We start from the raw sequence: 18,644 nt of genomic DNA, 5'->3' as shown, positions 1-18,644 counted from the left end.
TGGATAACCCCTAGCCAAACACACCCTAAATATAATATAAAACAAAAAAGGCAAAAAAAAAATTGAGTTGAGTAATGTTAATTTGATAAGAAAAAAATAATAAAAATGATAAACCTAGTTAGCCTCTTTGGCTAGCCCTCGAGTGACCAATCCGATTCCACGAAAATTTTCCACCAACCACTAGGATGAAAAGGGAAGCGCTTGCAATGAACAACCAAGAAGCCTAGCAACCTGAATACCCTACTACTACACCATAACCCTGAGAGTGTTAATTTGATAAGCAAGCAACTCCAAGGCGTAAACAATTTTGTTGTCCACGTATGGTTGATGGTTGATGAGTGGTGTTGTCACATATAACTTAAAGATTCGTGTTACGTTAGATTTTCTATCTAAAATTTAAAATTTAAAATTTAAAATAAAAAAAATAGTTTATTAAATTTAAATATTTACTTTTCACTACACAATATATCAATTTCCTTATAATTTACTATATCTTTTTAATTGTTTTGTCTCCCCCTGTACTTGTTTATTATTATCTATGAAATGACAAAGATAGAAGTGGAGAGTGAGAAATAAATTAAATAATATTTTAATATTTAGACAATGTATTTCATTTACCAAATTTAAAAAATATACTATTTATAAAATTTAAATTTAAAAAATAGATAGAATAACATATGTAAAAATAAAATTATATAAAATATAAATTTTAAGATAAATTTATGTTTAGAGAATTTGATATGGATGTTCTAAGTCTGGGATTTGATCTTCAACGATGAAATGCCCCCCTAATTGTCTCCCTTCTTTATGCGCTATTGTTAGTAGACGAAACTCTCGTAAATTACCCTCTTTCAAGAAGTACGAGATTACCTTAAAGAGACCGACAAAGTGACGGTTTCACCTTTTGACACATTGTAAACAATTTTGTTCACTTATAAATATTAGTAAAAAGGTTTAATTTATAATGATATAGCAAAATCTTACAGGAGTTAGTGTTTGTGTAATCCCACACTTGTTATCAATTGACATATTTTAATTGGTGCTTTTTAAATGCCCCCTGATAATTTTACGATTTAATTTAAGTGTGTTATTTAATTTGGCATTAAATGTGCATGGACTTAGTGCATATGAAATTAAGTTGCTCAAGGCCAAAGACCTAGATCAAGTGGTGCATGGAAGCAGATGAATCTGGAATTAAGTTGCGGAAGTAAAGGTCATGGAGATACATGCTCAAAGAGCTTAGCTTAGATCGAGTGCGTTGGAGCACTGTAACTCAAAGAAGGGCTAAATGAGCTTGAGAGCTAGAGACTTCGATCAAGGTGTTGCTTAAATAAGTTTACTCAAGGAGCTCATGAAGCTCGGAGCTGAAGGCCTTAAGATATGAGAGCCTTGAAAGATCATGTTAAGCAAAATAGGTTAGAAGGTTTCACTCATCAAGCTCTTTGTATTTTACCCTGTTCCCTCTTGCTTTCGTGTCATTATTTAAGGGAGAAGTGAGGCTCATTAACACATTTTCATGGAATAAAAGGATAAATCTTAGGCTGGTTCCACCAATGATGAACAAAAACATCATGGCCGACTAATGCGCCATTATGTAATGGCTAACTGAATCCCACAGTGATCTGCTGTTAATCGACTCATGAAAAAGGAGAAGATAAAAAATGGAAAATAGAAGAGGACCTCTTCTTCCTATCAGGCTTAGCTGTTCCATTCCATGGATTGGCATATATAAAGCCTGCATGGGAAAACCCTAAAACCCGCCACCAAATCCAACAACCAGGTGGAAGAACCAGGCTACATGTTCTCCGAGTAGGTCATTCTCCGACGGTCAAACCAAATCCAAATTTGTTATCTTTCTTCGCGTGATCAATCTGCGGGAACAATCAATCCGGTCGGTACAAGGTGACATGCATATTTGGCAAGATGGAGAAATGGAATTATGGAAATGCAGTTGTTCTGTGTAGTAAGAGAAGTGCAAGGGTAAAGGACAAGCGACACACCTCGGCGGAAAGAAGCAAAGTAACCCCCATGTTAAGCCGCTCCTCTAGAAGGGCACTCACGACGCCGTTGGTATCAATTTTCCCCCGTAAACGGCACTGCAGAAAATGAATGGAAGAGCTCAGATATTAATGTTACAAGTTCACAAGATCAATTGAGATCAACCTTATTATGGCATCTGCATGCCATTCATCATCTGACGTGGGAATAAAATGATAGGTAAGTTTTGCTAGAACCAAAATTTAGAACGAAAAGAGTAACAAGAAAAAGAATATCTACTGTTTAAAATCTCATACTGATATATCAGGTGACATGATTAAAAAGTATCTATCCGATAAATTATTTAAACTCAATATTACTCAGAACCCTTTAGCATGTTACAACACAAGTCAAAATAATATGTTATTTTTTAAACTTATGTTCATGCAAGAGAATGTCAAAATTATTAGGGCTGGAAACGAGCCGAGCCAAGTCGAGCCGAGTTTTGAGGTGTTCAAATTTGTTTGATAAAGTAACCGAGCCGAGTTTAAAGTGAACCAAGCTTTTAAAATGAGTGTTCAAGCTTGGCTTGATTTATTTTTTATGAGCTTGAGCTTGTTTGAAGCTTAGCTTGAGGTTGGTTCGTTTAGATGTTATCAAGTTCTCAATTCAAGCTTGGCTTGAGCTTGGTTCGAGCTTGGTTCATTTAGATGTTATCAAACTCTCAATTCAAGCTTATTTGATTGTTTGAAACTTTTAGTTGTTTGATTGGTTATTGAGCTTGATAATTTAAATTTATTTATTTATTTTATTTTATTGTTTATTTAGCATATTGAAAAGAGTTTTATTAATGAATATGGTTCGTGAACATTGTTCACGAACATTGTTCACGAACGTTAACGAGCTAAACACATATGTGCTCAAATTTGTTTGTTTAGCTTAACGAGCTGTTCAAACTTGTTTGTTTAATTAATCTTATGTATATTAAACGACCATAAACAAATTCTTACCAAGCTGAACACCAAACTTATTCATGAACGCTTGGTTCATTTATAGCCCTAAAAATTATATTATTCCAGACGGAATAATACAGTTTGAACTTAATTATATAATTATCTACTTCATTTCCTTCCATGTTAAATTCATCACTGGCACCATATATTGAAATATTAACACAATATCAAATTAATATTATTCCAATCTCAGACCGAAACTAAGAATTAAGCACAGTTTGAGATTTGGAACTTTGAACACGACATTTTTCTTTTGTCATATAGCTCAGAATTTGACATGAAAACCTTTTGTACTTTTTGCTGTTATTGGAAGAACATTGTATCTGTTGTTAACAACCCAATGTTTAAATGCTCATAGCAACAGACATTAGGAACAGAATTCAGCTCTGAAAATTAAAGAACTTTGTCTGTCTTCTGGGGTGAGCATAATTATTATTCTAAAGTAGGGGCAGACCAATCCGATAGGTCCCACCAATTAGTGGGATGGGGAGGGAGGGGAAAATCCTCTAGGTTTCAAGACTCATACCAAAATCAACCATTTTTGTGCCGCCGCCATTTGGGTTCAGTTACCAGAATCTTACTCTAACTATATGCCAGTCAAATATTGCAATTTTAGTAACTATTCTTAGTATCAGATATTAGGATTTCTTAAATCATCTTGATTATGTTAGATAAAGTTTTATTTGGTCGCCCTTTAACTAGATTTTATATGTTTCTGCTTTATAATTCACATTTCAAATTTACTCTGCTAGTGAAGATCATGTAACAAATAAACATCCACGATACGGCTCATACTCTGTTACCTTGGGACAGAATAGTCAACACAAAATGAATAATACCACAATCACTACAACATGACAAAGCAATTCAGCAAGCCATTTTCTACCAAACAACCAGTTCTACACAAAACAAAGTTTGAGTTTATTAAACAATTAATTACCTGACGAAGGATGTAATCATAACCGAATGTTGAAGTAACATCCCTTGACATCTGATTGTACATGAAATCAGATGCAAGACTAACCTGCAAGGTACAGAGATACTGGTAATCTGGTGATACAATAATCTCATGGCAAGTTATTTTGAATATAAAAGTACTAACCTTCTCAGAAATTTTTTGAACATAACTTAGTCCAACAATTCCAGTGGTGGCAACTTGTGCCGTCGCAACCTGCCCATAACATCTTGTTACTGTAAGCTAAGAATGAAATCTCAGGTGCAGTAATCCAAGTGTCTAGGCATGATTCATATCCCACTAAAATTCATCAGAATGGCATTATCCAAAGAAATATCTTATAGATATTATAAGCTAAGAACGAAATCATAAGATAGAGGCATCAGCTCATGTTCCAAATCCCATTAAAATTCAATGAAATGGCTGTGCCAAACAAGAAATAGTATGGCAAAATCTTGGGGCATGATTATACCCTTACTAGAAAACTTAAATATGTTTTCTGCAAGTTGTATACTACACAACTGGCTACCTAGTCATTTAAGAAAAAATGAGTTGGACAACAGGTAACATAACCATGGTAACTGTAAATTACCAAGATAAACATGATAATTTTATGACAAATCAGGTAAGAAATAGATGATTTAGCTAAAACATGATCAATAACAGCAGAGAACTCCAGTAGGGAGGGAGAATATACCATCTTATCTGTGTTATATCGAGCAGCAAAACCAATACCAGACTTCCTTTGGTGACCAATCCAAAAGATTTCACCCCCGAGGGACAGATTAGGTGAGACACTCTGCAATGAACAGAAAAGAAAAGGTTAGAAAGTCGTAGACAATAATGTGTAGTAAAACAGTGAATCAAAAAGCTCATCTCATTACATTTTTGGTCCACAGAATCTTGAGATCCCATGTCAAACAACTATTGGAAGTTCTATTTAACAAATTAAATTGGACTGTACAAAATTTAAAATTCTACCTGGAGAAACAACAGCAGCAGTTCTATCAAATTACAAGAATGTTGAAGGTTTCCATCAAGACTAGCATGAGGATTTCAAATTAGTGATAAACAATGTTTGAATCAAAATTGATGTAAATAAAACTATTGTCTTGTACATCTATCCCTCCATTAGGAATATAATCCCATACTATTACACGCTTCTCCATAAAAACTCTCCTCTTAGCTATATTTGCAACCTTGAGCCTCTTTGAATCCTCGCCAGTTTCTGTTATGCATTTGCATCTCAGATATTAAAGTTGTTCGCTGTCTGTCTTTTGTGTCTCAAATATTATTTTAATGTTGAACACCTAGGCACTCGCAAAGGCATCCATCTAGATATTATGCAGTAGGCAACCGCCTACCACCTAGCCTCACCTTTTTAAACTTTACTCACCATATAAAAGAAAAAGACTTCTGACCCACATGGTGACCCTTCTCCTATGACTAAAGAGGCTTTAATCGAGCCCCAAAATTAACTGAAAAAGATCTAATGATTTGCACTTGTTAAGAAAATTTAGTACATCACTAACCATGACCTAAACTCACAATTGTCAAATACTTCATAGTATCTTAAGAGACCAAAAGAGCAAACTAAATTAAATAAATAGATGAAAAATCAAAATTAGGATCCCTTTTGCTACATGATAAATGTTTGGAATAGATCTCTAAAGGCATATTGGTCAGTATCCATTCTTAGCTACTTAAGTTTCACGCTCACTTGACTATTTACATCAAATATAGAATTCCATCGACCAGGGCAAATAGTACCAAATAATAATTACTATAGAGTATGGATTGATGTAGCACTACAAGGTTATAAGTAGGAAATTATGTTCTTTGCATTCCTAAGTTTAAGCAATATCATAGATAATCCAAAAAGCCTTCATGTCTACTCCACTATCTCATACTATAAGAAGAAAAAAGGGATTCTACTGTTTATGTATTTAATTTGCATACTCATTTGCACATCACTTAATGACATTAGAGCCTCCGTCTTTGTCTATTAGCTTATTCACAATTTGTGCTCATTGAGCCACAATTTTAGCACTCTCATCTTCAAAATTTGTGGATAAAAATAAGACGGAGAAAATTTCCTCCTTGTAGTAACTTGCAGCATTCACTGTTCATTCAAAAGGATGATAATGAAGAGGATGAAGATGAAGCTAATGCTAGGTCTTTCCAAAACGAAAAAGAAGATAACATCCCTTGATAATAGAAAGGCTCAAGCAACTCGTAAAGAGTAAGTTATAAATATAGAAGAATGGTGCATCAAAAAAAAAAATAAAAGGTATATTTTTAAAAAATAAAACCAATTCAGTAAAATAGATTGATTCTTCATCTAATTTTAAAGAAATATTTTTTTATACTAATTTTAGCAAATATCTATAACTAGTTTCATAAGATTTGACCGTTATCAAACCTATAAAAGAGGCCTTATCCCACTGTTTCATTCAATCAGTTATAATATTTATATTATGGAAATTATTTCTTCTTTCTTGTGAGATCATAGATTGAGGAACGGAAATCACATCAAATGGCAGTTGATGTACATGGATTTATCCAGCTACAGTGCTAAGTTCCTGAGATTGTTGACCGAGGAACTGGCTTGTCTCATGTTACATCACTATCATGGATTGGTTAGCAAATTGAATACTACTTTAAATAAACTAAATATCCCCTTGATTCTGAGTGTTAATGTTAGGGTCATTGGAAGCATCTCCAAAAGGGAATTTTGGTACCTCAAGATTGTCCCAAGTAAAGGCCTATTATATTGAAATTTAGGCCACTTTCAGTGTACTCTGAGCAAATTCCCAACAGAAAGCCCTTTGACAAGGAAGGAATTTGATATCGTGGATAAGTATTAACTTAAAAAAAAAAATAATGCAGTGGATCAGATCAAGCGCAGAGGTTCCAAAATAATAATTACAATAATTAAACTATCATGCAAACTAACTTCATTTAGTCTTCCATTAAAATATAAAAAAATGGTCATTTGTGAAAGAGTTAGTGCAATGTAAGATCAGTACATTCAATAATTAGTAGATGGTAGGAAGATCAAGAGATCCTAAAACTAAAGTTGTCGTGAGATTTTAGGATCTCTCAAAGCAAGTTGGGAAGTATAGACACGGGTAGAAGGGAACTGCCCAGGTTTTTGATTGATTTAATCTGCTATTTAACAATTCTAATCAGAGAACGAATCCCTAGGGAGATTAAACAAATTTTCTAAAAAAATTTGGAGATTCACCTATTTACTTTTCTCTTTTACTAAGCATGAATAATTACATCAACAAGAAAATTATTTGTTTGGTCTTTGCCCATGAGGTGTCCCCACACCAGGGCAGAAGAAATAAGCCTAACCCCCTCCTAATAGTGCTGTTATAAGAAAATTATTTGAACAAACAAAGAAATACAAATTTGTAACAAAAATATAGCATGTCAAAACCTTACCTAATCTCACCTGAATATAATTGGCACCATAGAAGGCATTGTTTCCTATTTGGAACAGAGACCTGTAATCCTTTCCCTGTAAAACAGCCCCATAACTCTAAGAAGAAAAGATTTAAAAATAAATTGAAAATTTTGCCATTAACAATAACATCAAAAGTATGGAGTTAAAAATGTGCCAAAAGGAGTGCAGAAAGGAAAGTTTCCAGAGCATCACTCACAGATACATCACAAGGGCAATGCATTTTCGTAAACCATATGCCATATCATGTGAAATACAATGCATTGTAGAAAACGACATACTCCAAGTTGTAAAGGGCAGCCCGGTGCACGAAGCTCCCGCCATGCGGGGTCCTGGGGAAGGATCCATTGTACAGAGCCTTACCCTGTTTTTTGCAAGAGACTATTTCCAGGATTCGAAATCGTGACCTTTTGGTTACAAAGCAACAACTTTACTGTTGCGCCAAGGCTCCCGCTATACTCCAAGTTGTAACAATGCTTAAACTTTCATAAATGAGGCAATTCAAAAAAATTCAGTTTTCTCTTAGATGGGAAGAAATGAACCATCTCAGACACTAGTGCAGAACAAGCAGCAATAAGTAAAATCTGCCTGAATTTTCACAAAAAAAATGGAACTGTGCTCTTGCAATCATTCTTCTATCTCCAACCCTTTCTTAAACTGTTGTTTGTGTATTACTCCTGAATATTTTCCACATCAACCATGATGATTTGTGGATTTGTGTGACAAGATATTTTTTGCTCTTTGGAAATAATTCATCTTGAATGCTAATTTAGGCCTTAAGTTCAATTCACCAATCCCATTATGTCACCATCTCCAGTTCTAATCAGACCAAATTTGTTCTAGTACTTTAGGTATTGAACTTGAAGGGGGGCTTGGCACAACGGTAAAGTTGTTGCTTTGTGACCAAAAGGTCACGGGTTCGAATCCTAGAAACAGCCTCTTGCAAAAAGCAGGGTAAGACTGCGTACAATGGATTCTTCCCCGGGACCTCATATAGCGGGAGCTTCGTGCTCCGGGCTGCCCTTTTACTTTAGGTATTGAACTTAAAATACAAATACCACAACTAGAATTTACCATTCATACAAAAACCAACTATCCAGTACCTATTGACAAAAATTTGTTCTTTACTCCAGAAGAGATACCTAGTACAGCTCATGTTGTTTCAATCGGATGTAAAAACACTTTAAGTCTAGCCCTTGCCAGCCCATATTAGTACAACCTTTAAAATCTTTAGCCTCTTACTAGAAAGACAAACAAGATGTTCAACAAAAAAAATTATTCTAGGCGAGCTTTTAGGTAGTTGCTAGTGGGACAGAAGGTTTCATGTTTAGCAACCTATCAATATCCTCCTTGTTGAGTATTTCACTAGTCACCCCTTGGTGGAAGTAGGATGGAAAAGAGTTACTGAGATAAAGGAACATAAATATAATTTTTCCACTATTTGCATGGATTAAATGTATCTGAGAGAGATGAAATAGAGAAGGAATTAATTCAATCAAATTTTTCCAAAGCCAACAATTCTCATATCTACCCAATTGGAAGGAAATGAAATGAAAAGATTTGAAAACTTTTTTTTTGCCTTTTTGCCAAAGATAGGAATGGTGAAATTTAATTACCCACCAAGCAATAAAAATAAAAAAATAATTCCCCATCCAAGAAAACATTATACGAGGAAATTAAAATTGACTCTGACTCTTCTTTTAAATTCACTTAAATGAGTTCCTTTAGTCCTTCCTCTCTCTCATAATTCCTTCTCTCCGTGTAAACAGACTAAAGAAAGAACTATTTGAGTCACATTCATCTGATGCAATTTTGAACAGACATATAGCCAGGGCAACATTTTGAAGCGAATTTACAATAGATAAAACAAATAAACTGATAAATTCATTAAACTTTTAGAAGAAACTTACCTTGTAATCAAATTGAAACATTCCTTGGGAAAAATGTGGTTCATTTGTCAGCTGTCAATATAGCATAAACAGATATTTAATGATAATGGCATAATACTTTAGGGCAGTAAGCATTTAACATTCAGACCTGAGCATGTATCTTCAAAGCGAGATTATCAGTTAGATCACATCTGACACGTGCATTCATCCTTCCATCAGTCAATACCCTTCCAATAAGCATTAACTATATTGTGCCATCAAAGATTTGATTAGGATACATCTATGTGTAAAATGCAGATTTTCAATTTAAGATAGTAAAAGAATATGAACCTTTGGATCCAGAAAATTTGCACCAAATTCATAGTGTGCGGAAGGAACTTTAATAACATCAGATGACTGCGAAGGAACCTCCGTGGATCCCATGATAACACTATGCAAATTTTGTCAAGTAAATGCATAGTCAAGGCTGACAAATTGAAGCCACCAATACATACCTGTGGCTGAGAGCAAATCTCTGGTTTAGCATTTTCATAAAATCAAAACGCAATCCTTCAAAGAGCTCTGGCTTCAAGGACACTGAATACCAATTAAAAATTAAATGAGAAACAAAAGGGAAATAATCTTCACCAAATCACAATTGAAATTTGCAGATCTGTAGGTTCAATTTTAGTCTCTTCAAACAAAATTTAAAGGACCTTCTTTTATCTTTTCAAGAGAAATATATGCAAATGCAGCTTAGAAATGTTTACTTTGCATCGCGACCGAGGTTGTTCATGAGAGAGGAGTTAGCTTTGAAAACTATAATGACCCTGCCCCTGTTCTAGTTGTATATTGTTTCTTTATAGTTACATCATACCAAATCATCACAAATCGTTGTCTGAAGAGAATTACTGTAACAAAAAATGTATAAATAAATAGAAGGTCAAGTTGTATCAATATATGTTATCAAATTTCAATGCTTAATTTGGTTGGACCAATAAATACCCATTATACATACAAGTTGATCCCAATTCTTTAGCCTTTATGAAAGGAAAATAGTGGATTCCGAAAGGTTGATGAGAATGAAAAAGTAAAAAGGTGTTTTTCTGTTTATAATTAGCAAGATAACTTCTGGCCTCAGAAAAATGAGAAGCAGATCCAATGACCACCTAAGCAAACCTAATGTGTCAATCTATGGCACAGATAAGATTTATACACATGTATATCTCACATTGTTTGTACTCAACCAATGAAGTTTTAGTAAAAAATGACAGTCAATAGAATGAAACTTCTGCATTGTGAAAAAAGAAGGTCAATATCCCCCATGCTGCCCGTGTAAGAAAAATGACTATTTCCATAACTTAGCTCATGGTTGTACAAATCAGAAGGCTTAGGACTCACTAAAACCACGATAACTAGCATTGTAGCAGAGAGTCAATAGAAGCCATAGTTCTGGTTAATCTTCCGAACAAATAGTTAGAAACTTGACTGTCGAAGTAACCAAGATAGAAGAACAAATAGGCACTCGGACCAAAAACGCAGAGAAACATCTTCATATGATGACAACAAAAAAAACATGGAGATACAGATTATAATTCAGAATAGTGAAGATTGGCTTCACTCAAGGCAGAACTATCATAGAAATAGTGAAGAAACAAGTATTGAACACTTACTTCACCGACCCATGATAACAAAATTAGGAAGGGTATGATCACACACACGCACAGATAATAATGCTAGTAAAGTTACAATTTAGCATTCACATAGCAGACTATATGGTAACATTCTAGAAAAGTAGTGATGCACATTCCAGAAGTCCAAAAACTTTGGCAATCTACAAACACCGTAATATGTATCTTTCAAATGTCCAATTAATTGCTCAGAAGAACCATGTGATATAGCAGGCTCAATCCTTTGAGCTAGCAGAAGACCCACATAACTCAAACAAAAACGAAACTTTATATAGCATCACACACAATCGCCCAAGATTTTATTAAGTGCACATCCAAGGAAGTTGTTAATGAAGAGTTAAAATACACATACAAGATCATTTGTGAAACGAAGTTGTCCTTCCAAGAGAGATTTTTTAAGAAATAATAGCTCCCCCTGAGTTGCTAGAGGGGAACCACGAGATTACACATCAGTCACGTAAAAGGAACACAGATACGAATTAGCCTATGCAATCAATTGATTCTTACTTAGTATAGTAAGGCAATGTAGTAGGTCAGGTTGTTATATAAATTATTTTTGAAGTCAACCAAGGAGTATATCGCAATGGCTCACTTTCGTAGACTATTTTCTCTTTCACACGCAACAAAACCAAGCAAAGACACACTTTGGCAACTTTGCACATGCATGAAGCTCCGTGAGTTCACTTAAATTTCATCGAAAGATACACGTGTGCGAATCAAAACAACCTGGAAATCGAGAATGGCGAGCCAGCACACCAAATATCGAGAATGAACTCACTCAAAGCCTCACGCTGGAGCTCCTCGTAGGGAACAGGGCAGGGTAGATCGAGCCAGTCGACCTTCGCTGGCGCACCTTTGCCGTCGTCATTTTCCTTCGTATTCTGAGGAAGAAGATGAGCGAGCCCAACGGGGGGCGTCGGAGGAGGAGCGACGGGCGCAGGAGACGGCGGGGCGGCGGCATGGCTGGCGGAGGATCCCATTTCGCGAGAGGAGGGGAGCGGCAGGGTTTTAGGGCTAAATAGAAGCCGCGATCACTGACACCTCACCGTTCAAGTGAGCACGTGGTTGGTTGGTGCTCGAGCTTCCCACGTGTTCGTGAGCTTTTAGGATAATCGGCACCCAAACTTATAAATCCAACTTCATTATACGACTTTGTTATAGGATATACTCCCTATTAATTCTAGGACAAATTAATATGAATATTGGGAGATAAATATAATCATCTTTTATCACTATAATACGTCATATCACTGCCAAAGAAAAACCTCATAATTTTTATAAACTTCTCCTCGTTCGAATTTAAAATTATCGAGAATTCAGTCGTTCAATTTTGTTTTTAATTTGTTAGGATAAAATGTGTTGTGATTTGTCTAGCTACCAACTATATTTTACCGTTTGAGTTGGACAATTTTAGTTATAAATCATAATTTTTTTAGTCACCTCGGATACAATCGTGTAATAGTTAGGTTCAAGGTAGGATAAATTTTTTAATATGACTGGCCCATCGTTTTATGGTCTCATATCCTAGAAATTTTCGAAGGGATTTTTTGGAGAGTCTCAGTACTATATATCCGATTGATAAAAAGTTGATAAGAGGACTCAAACTCGGTACCTCAGTCAACAAATAACAACGTCATATACTTTGTCTTAGGGCGTAGCACAGTTAGGGGCGCATGATCTTGTGGTCGAGAGATCCAGGATTCGATCCTCGGAGTGTCATGACATGAGGTTAACATCTCTGCCATGCGCTTTGAACTGTGTACCTGCATTTACCTTCCTCCATATCCGTAGGATCGACTCTATGGGCCGCTGATATGACGGTTCCATATTTTTTTGTGTGTGTAATAGTTAGGTTTTCTAATAACAGATAACTAAATGATCTAATCTCTGAATCTCAACTGTGGCACACTGTAAGATATTTTTCCTCTAGTGACAAGCAGAGCTAAGAACATTGGTCGTCTGGATGTACCTCTATAAGCACTTCCTGATTTATCATAATTGCTAGTGTGAAATTTCCTATAGTTAAATTGGTCACTCTTAGGATTAATCGGTTGGATACCCAGTACTAACTAAAATAAATAAATAATAATAATGATGCAGTTGTTGGTAGTTTTGAGAGCATGAAAAACTAAAATGAATCAATTGAATAATGCGGTAACTACTCACATGGATCTCCCGAAGAACCGCAACCAAAGACGTCAGTCGATGAAGTCGCCGATGAACCGCCGGAGACGTCGCTGCTGCTGTCGCCGAGAAGATCACCACACGGAACCTTCTCGAACTCTTCCACAAACCAAATCCCGTCCCTAGACGTTCTGATCTCTTTGCTCACTGATCACCTCACGCTTCTACTCGCTGATTACCTTCGCATCAACCTCCTCACCACCTCTGATTGCCTTGGACGCCTCTTATAAGAAGGCTGAGGAAGACGAAGGGGAAAGGACGCCCCTTCGTCTCCTTGGCGTTTCCAGCAAACTGCCGTTTGCGGCAGCGAAAGGGATGAACCCTTTCGTCTGCCAAGTGTAACGTCCAACATCTCCCACTCGTCCAAGTCAATCCATATGGTCACATATACCATGTCAGTCACATAGACTACAAGGTGATCAAGTCACGAAGACCAGAGCGAAATTAGTCACAAAGACCAAATAAGTCACGAAGACTTTATGAGGATCAAGTCACGAAGACCAGAGCAAAATTTAGTCACAAAGACCAAATAAGTCACATAGACTTTATGAGAATCAAGTCACGAAGACCAGATCAAAACATCCATTCCATACATTAGGGAAAATGGTTCGTGCGACAGCAAGCACAGTGAGCATTCAATTGCTAAGAAGATTGTCACACCATACTTAGCTGCTCCATAGAACAAATCAGAGACATAAATGTCCATAGAACGAATCATAAACATAAATGGCTTGCCTTTACCCCAGATTAAATTATTTACATCATCATGAACATCTCTAATCCCTCATATTGACCATATGTCAAGAGCATGTTCAACACCTCCAATCAAACAAATTATTCACAATTACATTTTATGTACTGAACTAAAAATGTAATTGATACCAGTGAATAAATGTCGCAGATGTAAATCAATCTTAATCTTCCTTTTTAGCTAGAATCCATTCATTCTAATCAGTTGCTTTCCTAGTTATGCTCCATAGACCGAATCATCCATAGCCAATAGGAAACATGCTAAAGTAGCAGACACTGATCAGAACTTCAAGTAGACAGCTAAATAGTCACTTAGGGTAAAATCGAGATTAACTTATAATCTCAAGGGTCTCACATAGTAGAGAAGCAGGGATCCATTCTCCTACAACCCTTCTTGTCGCCATAACACATGTGGTATGAATCACATGCTACGATGTTATTCTCTTTACCAAAAAGAGCGCATGTTTTTCCCAATTTTAACATCGTACAGATTTCGATCTAGACATTTCCAATGTCTAATCCTGAATTCAACATATGAATTCTAATCTGGCTTCAAGCAGATTCAGTAAATGGTGGGTGCATTTACTCCAATCATTACACAAATAATCTCATCTTGACACAAATATCAAGGCGACCTTAACTTATGTGTATGTCTCTATTCACAGCTACAAAAGTTGTCCCATAAGCAACGATCTTACCTCTATTCGTACTTAACAAATAGAGATGATTGTCCATGTGAGTGGACCAATCCCAATCTGCCAACATGCTTATCGAGACTTTTATTCGAATGTAACCAAGACATATACACTGAATAGATCATGGAATTTTTCATTTATCAAAATGTATTTACAATTGTTACATTCTCCGAAGTCCCAAAGACTTCATATGCCCATGAAATGACTCTTTAGTCAATGGCTTAGTAAAAGGATTAGCAAGCATATTCCATGTAGGGATGTACTCAAGAATCACTTTTTTCTTGTCAATAATATCCCTTACATAATTATACTTAATTTCTATATGCTTGCCTTTGCTGTGATATTTGGGATCCTTGGAAAAAGCTATTGCAGCTTGACTGTCACAGTACACTGTAACAGGACTCTCACTGTCCTCAGCAATTCTCAGATGCTTCAGGAACCTTCTTAGCTAGACAGCCTCTTGCACGGCCGCTGCACAAGTCACATACTCAGCTTCCATTGTCGACAAGGCTACACAAGCCTGCTTCTTGCTGTTCCATGAGATGGCGCCATCATTCAGCAAGAAGACATAGCCAGATGTGGATTTTCTGTCATCAAGGTCCCCTGCCCAATCTGCATCTGAGTAGTCACTTAGGCTCATATATGATCCTTGGAAACAGAGGCAATAATCAGCTGTTCCTTTAAGATATCTGAATATCCTCTTCACCGCTTTCCAGTGTCTCGATCTTGGGTTTGACTGGAAACGACTAACTAAGCCAACAGCATAGCTTATATCGGGATGAGTACACAACATAGTGTACATCAAACTACCAATAACACTGACATATGGTTTTTTCTTCATTTCAGCTATTTCCTCTGGAGTCTTGGGATACATACTTTTGCTAAAGACAGTACCTTTAGCAATAGGCGTCTGTTCAATGTTGCAATCTGACATATTGAAGTGTTGTAGCATCTTAGTGATATAAGCTTCTTGAGACAAACCCAAAAGTCTCTTTGATCGGTCTCTAACGATCTTCACTCCTAAGATGTACTCTGCTTCTCCCATATCTATTATGTCAAATTGTGATAACAGCCAACTTTTGACTTCTATCACACTCTTTATGTCACTTCCAGCTATTAGCATATCATCAACATATAATGATAAAATGACAAGTTTTTTTTTTCCTTTCTTAGGTAAACACAATGATCCTCATTGATCATTTCGAAACCATAAGATAATATTACTTCATTAAATCTTATGTTCCATTGTCTTGACGCTTGCTTTAGCCCATATATAGACTTCCGAAGTCTACATACTCTTTTCTCTTGGCCTTCAGCAACATAACCTTCCGGTTGTACCATATAAATTTCTTTGTCAAGATTACAATTAAGGAAAGCCGTTTTTACATCCATCTGATGTAATTCCATGTCATATTGTGCTACTATAGCTAGGATGACACGTACTGACACAAACTTCACAACTGGGGAGAATGTCTCTTCAAAGTCAATACCCTCCATTTGGGTATATCCTTTTGCAACTAATCGAGCTTTGTATCGATTAATCGATCCATTTGCTTTCCTCTTTACTTTGAGAATCCACTTATTCCCAATAGTCCTTCGGCCCGAAGGAAGATCGACTAAATCCCAAACTTGATTCTTTCTCATTGACTTCATTTCTTCATTCATTGCAACTTTCTATTCTTTTCTAACTGAGCTGCTCAAAGCTTCCTCAACTGTTCGAGGTTCCTCATCGTCAACTGGGAGAACCATTAATGCCTCATTCTCAATATCAAACCTTCTCCGAGGAATAATCTGACGACTACTTCTTCGAAGGTTAGACTGTTGAGAAACTGACTCATTCAGTTGCAAATTACTCCCACTCGGTTGACTAGATTCAGGCATCTCCTGATTTGTTGATAAAAGAACATTATCCTCCTCCTCTATCTCATATAGAGGAATTGTCTTATCAACTTCACCTCGTGTTGGGAACTCAGTTTCTAGAAAAGTAGCATCTCTTGACTCTATCTCAGAGATGGTTCCATCTTGTCGCTTACCAATAAAAACATAACCCTTAGAGGTCTCAGAGTACCTTATAAAGATACACTTCTTACCTCTGGGTCATAGTGTTCCATATTCGTGAGTCTTATCATGAACGTAGGCAGCTGACCCCCAAGGTCTCAGATTACTCAGATCCGGCTTTCTGCCTGTCCAGCGTTCATGTGGGGTATATGGAACTGACTTTGAAGGCACTTTGTTAAGTATATAGGTCGCTACTAGTAATGCATCTCCCCAATAGGAGATTGGTAAATTAGCTTGTGCCATCATAGACCTAACCATTTCAAGAAGAGTCCTATTTCTTCTTTCAGCAACCTCATTTTGCTGTGGAGTTCCAGGGATAGTAAGCTGTCTAACAATCCCTTTCTCATTATACATTGTCTTGAACTGATCAGACAAATATTCTCCTCCACGGTCAGTGCGCAAGGTTTTAACCTTACGTTCCAATTGATTCTCAACTTCGTTCAAGTAACGAATAAAGCAATCCAATGCTTCAGATTTGTGAGAAATCAAATACACATGACCAAAACGTGTAAAATTATCGATAAATGTAATGAAATAAGAACTCCCATTTCTAGCCTTCACATTCATTGGACCACAAATATCCGAATGAATTAATTGTAATGGTGAATCAGCCCTAATAGTCTTACCAAATGGTTTCCTAGTCATCTTTCCAGCAAGACAATGCTCACATACAGACAAGTTAATCTTAGCATGAGTGCCTAATAGGCCCTCCTTAGCTAATCTATTCATTTGTACTTGTCCTATATGTCCCAATCTAGCATGCCAAATTTCATCATTAACATCAGCATTACTAGTAAGAGCAATGTTTGAAAAACAACTATTATTATTTGGTTTTACATCAAGAACCATAAAACCATTTGTTACATAATCATATCCAATTAACACAGAGTTAATTCGAAGTTCCACACAACGGCTATAAAAATTTACATTGTAACCTAAATCAAGAAGACAAATAACGGAAACCAGATTCCGTCGAATCTCAGGAGCGTACAGGGCATCATGTAGAAACAAGTTGCCTCCACCTCGTAGGTTGAGCTTGTAAGTGCCAATTCCTTTGACTTCTATTCTTGCATTGTTTCCTACATATATCCATTTGTTGCCAGCCGGTACCCGACGGTACTCCACATATGTAGCTCGATCACGAGCTACGTGGTTCGTTGCTCCTGAATCTACAATCCACAAAGGATATAATCAGCTAACAACACTGTACTTGCAACATATTGCTCGTGGAAAGAAGACAAAAATGGATTTACCTTTTTAGGCTCAGTACAATCCCGAGCAAAATGGCCCTTCTTGCCACAGTTGAAGCAAGTCAACCTGCTCTTAGGTTTTTGTCCATATTTCTTTCCTTTCTTCTTGATTTGGTTTTTCGCAGCAACAACATTAACCTCCTTTCCTTTCCCCTTTCCTTTCTTGAACCACTTGTTCTTATTCTTGGAACCAGAACCTTCAGCTACAAAAGCTTGACCCGAAATCCTTGCGGATTCAATCCTCTCCGCCTCAAGTTCCACATGGCGTGAGACATCAGTGAAAGTCTTGATACTCTCACTATGGGTCAGGTTCTGTTTCATCGTTTCCCAAGAATCAGGAAGGGAACGGATAACTGCCTGAACCTGTTGTTCATCGGTCAACGTATAACCTGCAGTCTTTAGCTCTCGAATCATGTGTTACCCATCTTCCTGAGATGTTGGGCCATGGTAACATTCGAGCGCTTCTTACAACTAGCAAACTTGATAGTCAGCTGACGGAGCTTACTCAGACTGACTCCATTGTACTTCTCTCTAAGGGCTACCCAGACAGCATGAGCGGATGGTAATGGCTCATACTCAAATACCAGGTAATCCACCATTGAACTAATCAATATACCCTTAGCAATGGAGTCCTTCCTTTTCCATGCCTTATAGGCATCAAGGTCACGTCTGTGGTGTGCTGTGGAACCATCAGCTGGTTCTTCCATGATTTGATTTATAGCCTCCAGAACTTC

General features: G+C 36.6%; 1 protein-coding gene across 1 annotated transcript; it reads right to left on the bottom strand.

Annotated features, from left to right (window-relative positions):
- Window positions 1–1,519: 1,519 nt before the first annotated feature.
- LOC122045401 (mitochondrial import receptor subunit TOM40-1-like) lies at window positions 1,520–11,982 on the bottom strand. Its single transcript, XM_042605612.1, has 11 exons — window positions 11,752–11,982; window positions 9,798–9,879; window positions 9,634–9,733; window positions 9,452–9,547; window positions 9,325–9,375; window positions 7,406–7,471; window positions 4,643–4,744; window positions 4,093–4,161; window positions 3,931–4,014; window positions 2,001–2,096; window positions 1,520–1,871 (listed from the first exon to the last, which is right to left on the bottom strand). Exons 1-11 carry the CDS (start codon window positions 11,951–11,953, stop codon window positions 1,815–1,817), a joined length of 1,005 nt encoding a protein of 334 aa, XP_042461546.1. The 5' UTR covers window positions 11,954–11,982; the 3' UTR covers window positions 1,520–1,814.
- Window positions 11,983–18,644: the final 6,662 nt, after the last annotated feature.

This window comes from Zingiber officinale, chromosome 2B (genome assembly GCF_018446385.1).
Source record: "Zingiber officinale cultivar Zhangliang chromosome 2B, Zo_v1.1, whole genome shotgun sequence".
NCBI classification, from domain to species: Eukaryota; Viridiplantae; Streptophyta; class Magnoliopsida; order Zingiberales; family Zingiberaceae; genus Zingiber; species Zingiber officinale.
Note: the sequence above shows the minus strand (reverse complement) of the source record. Positions and strands in the feature narration are given on the sequence as shown.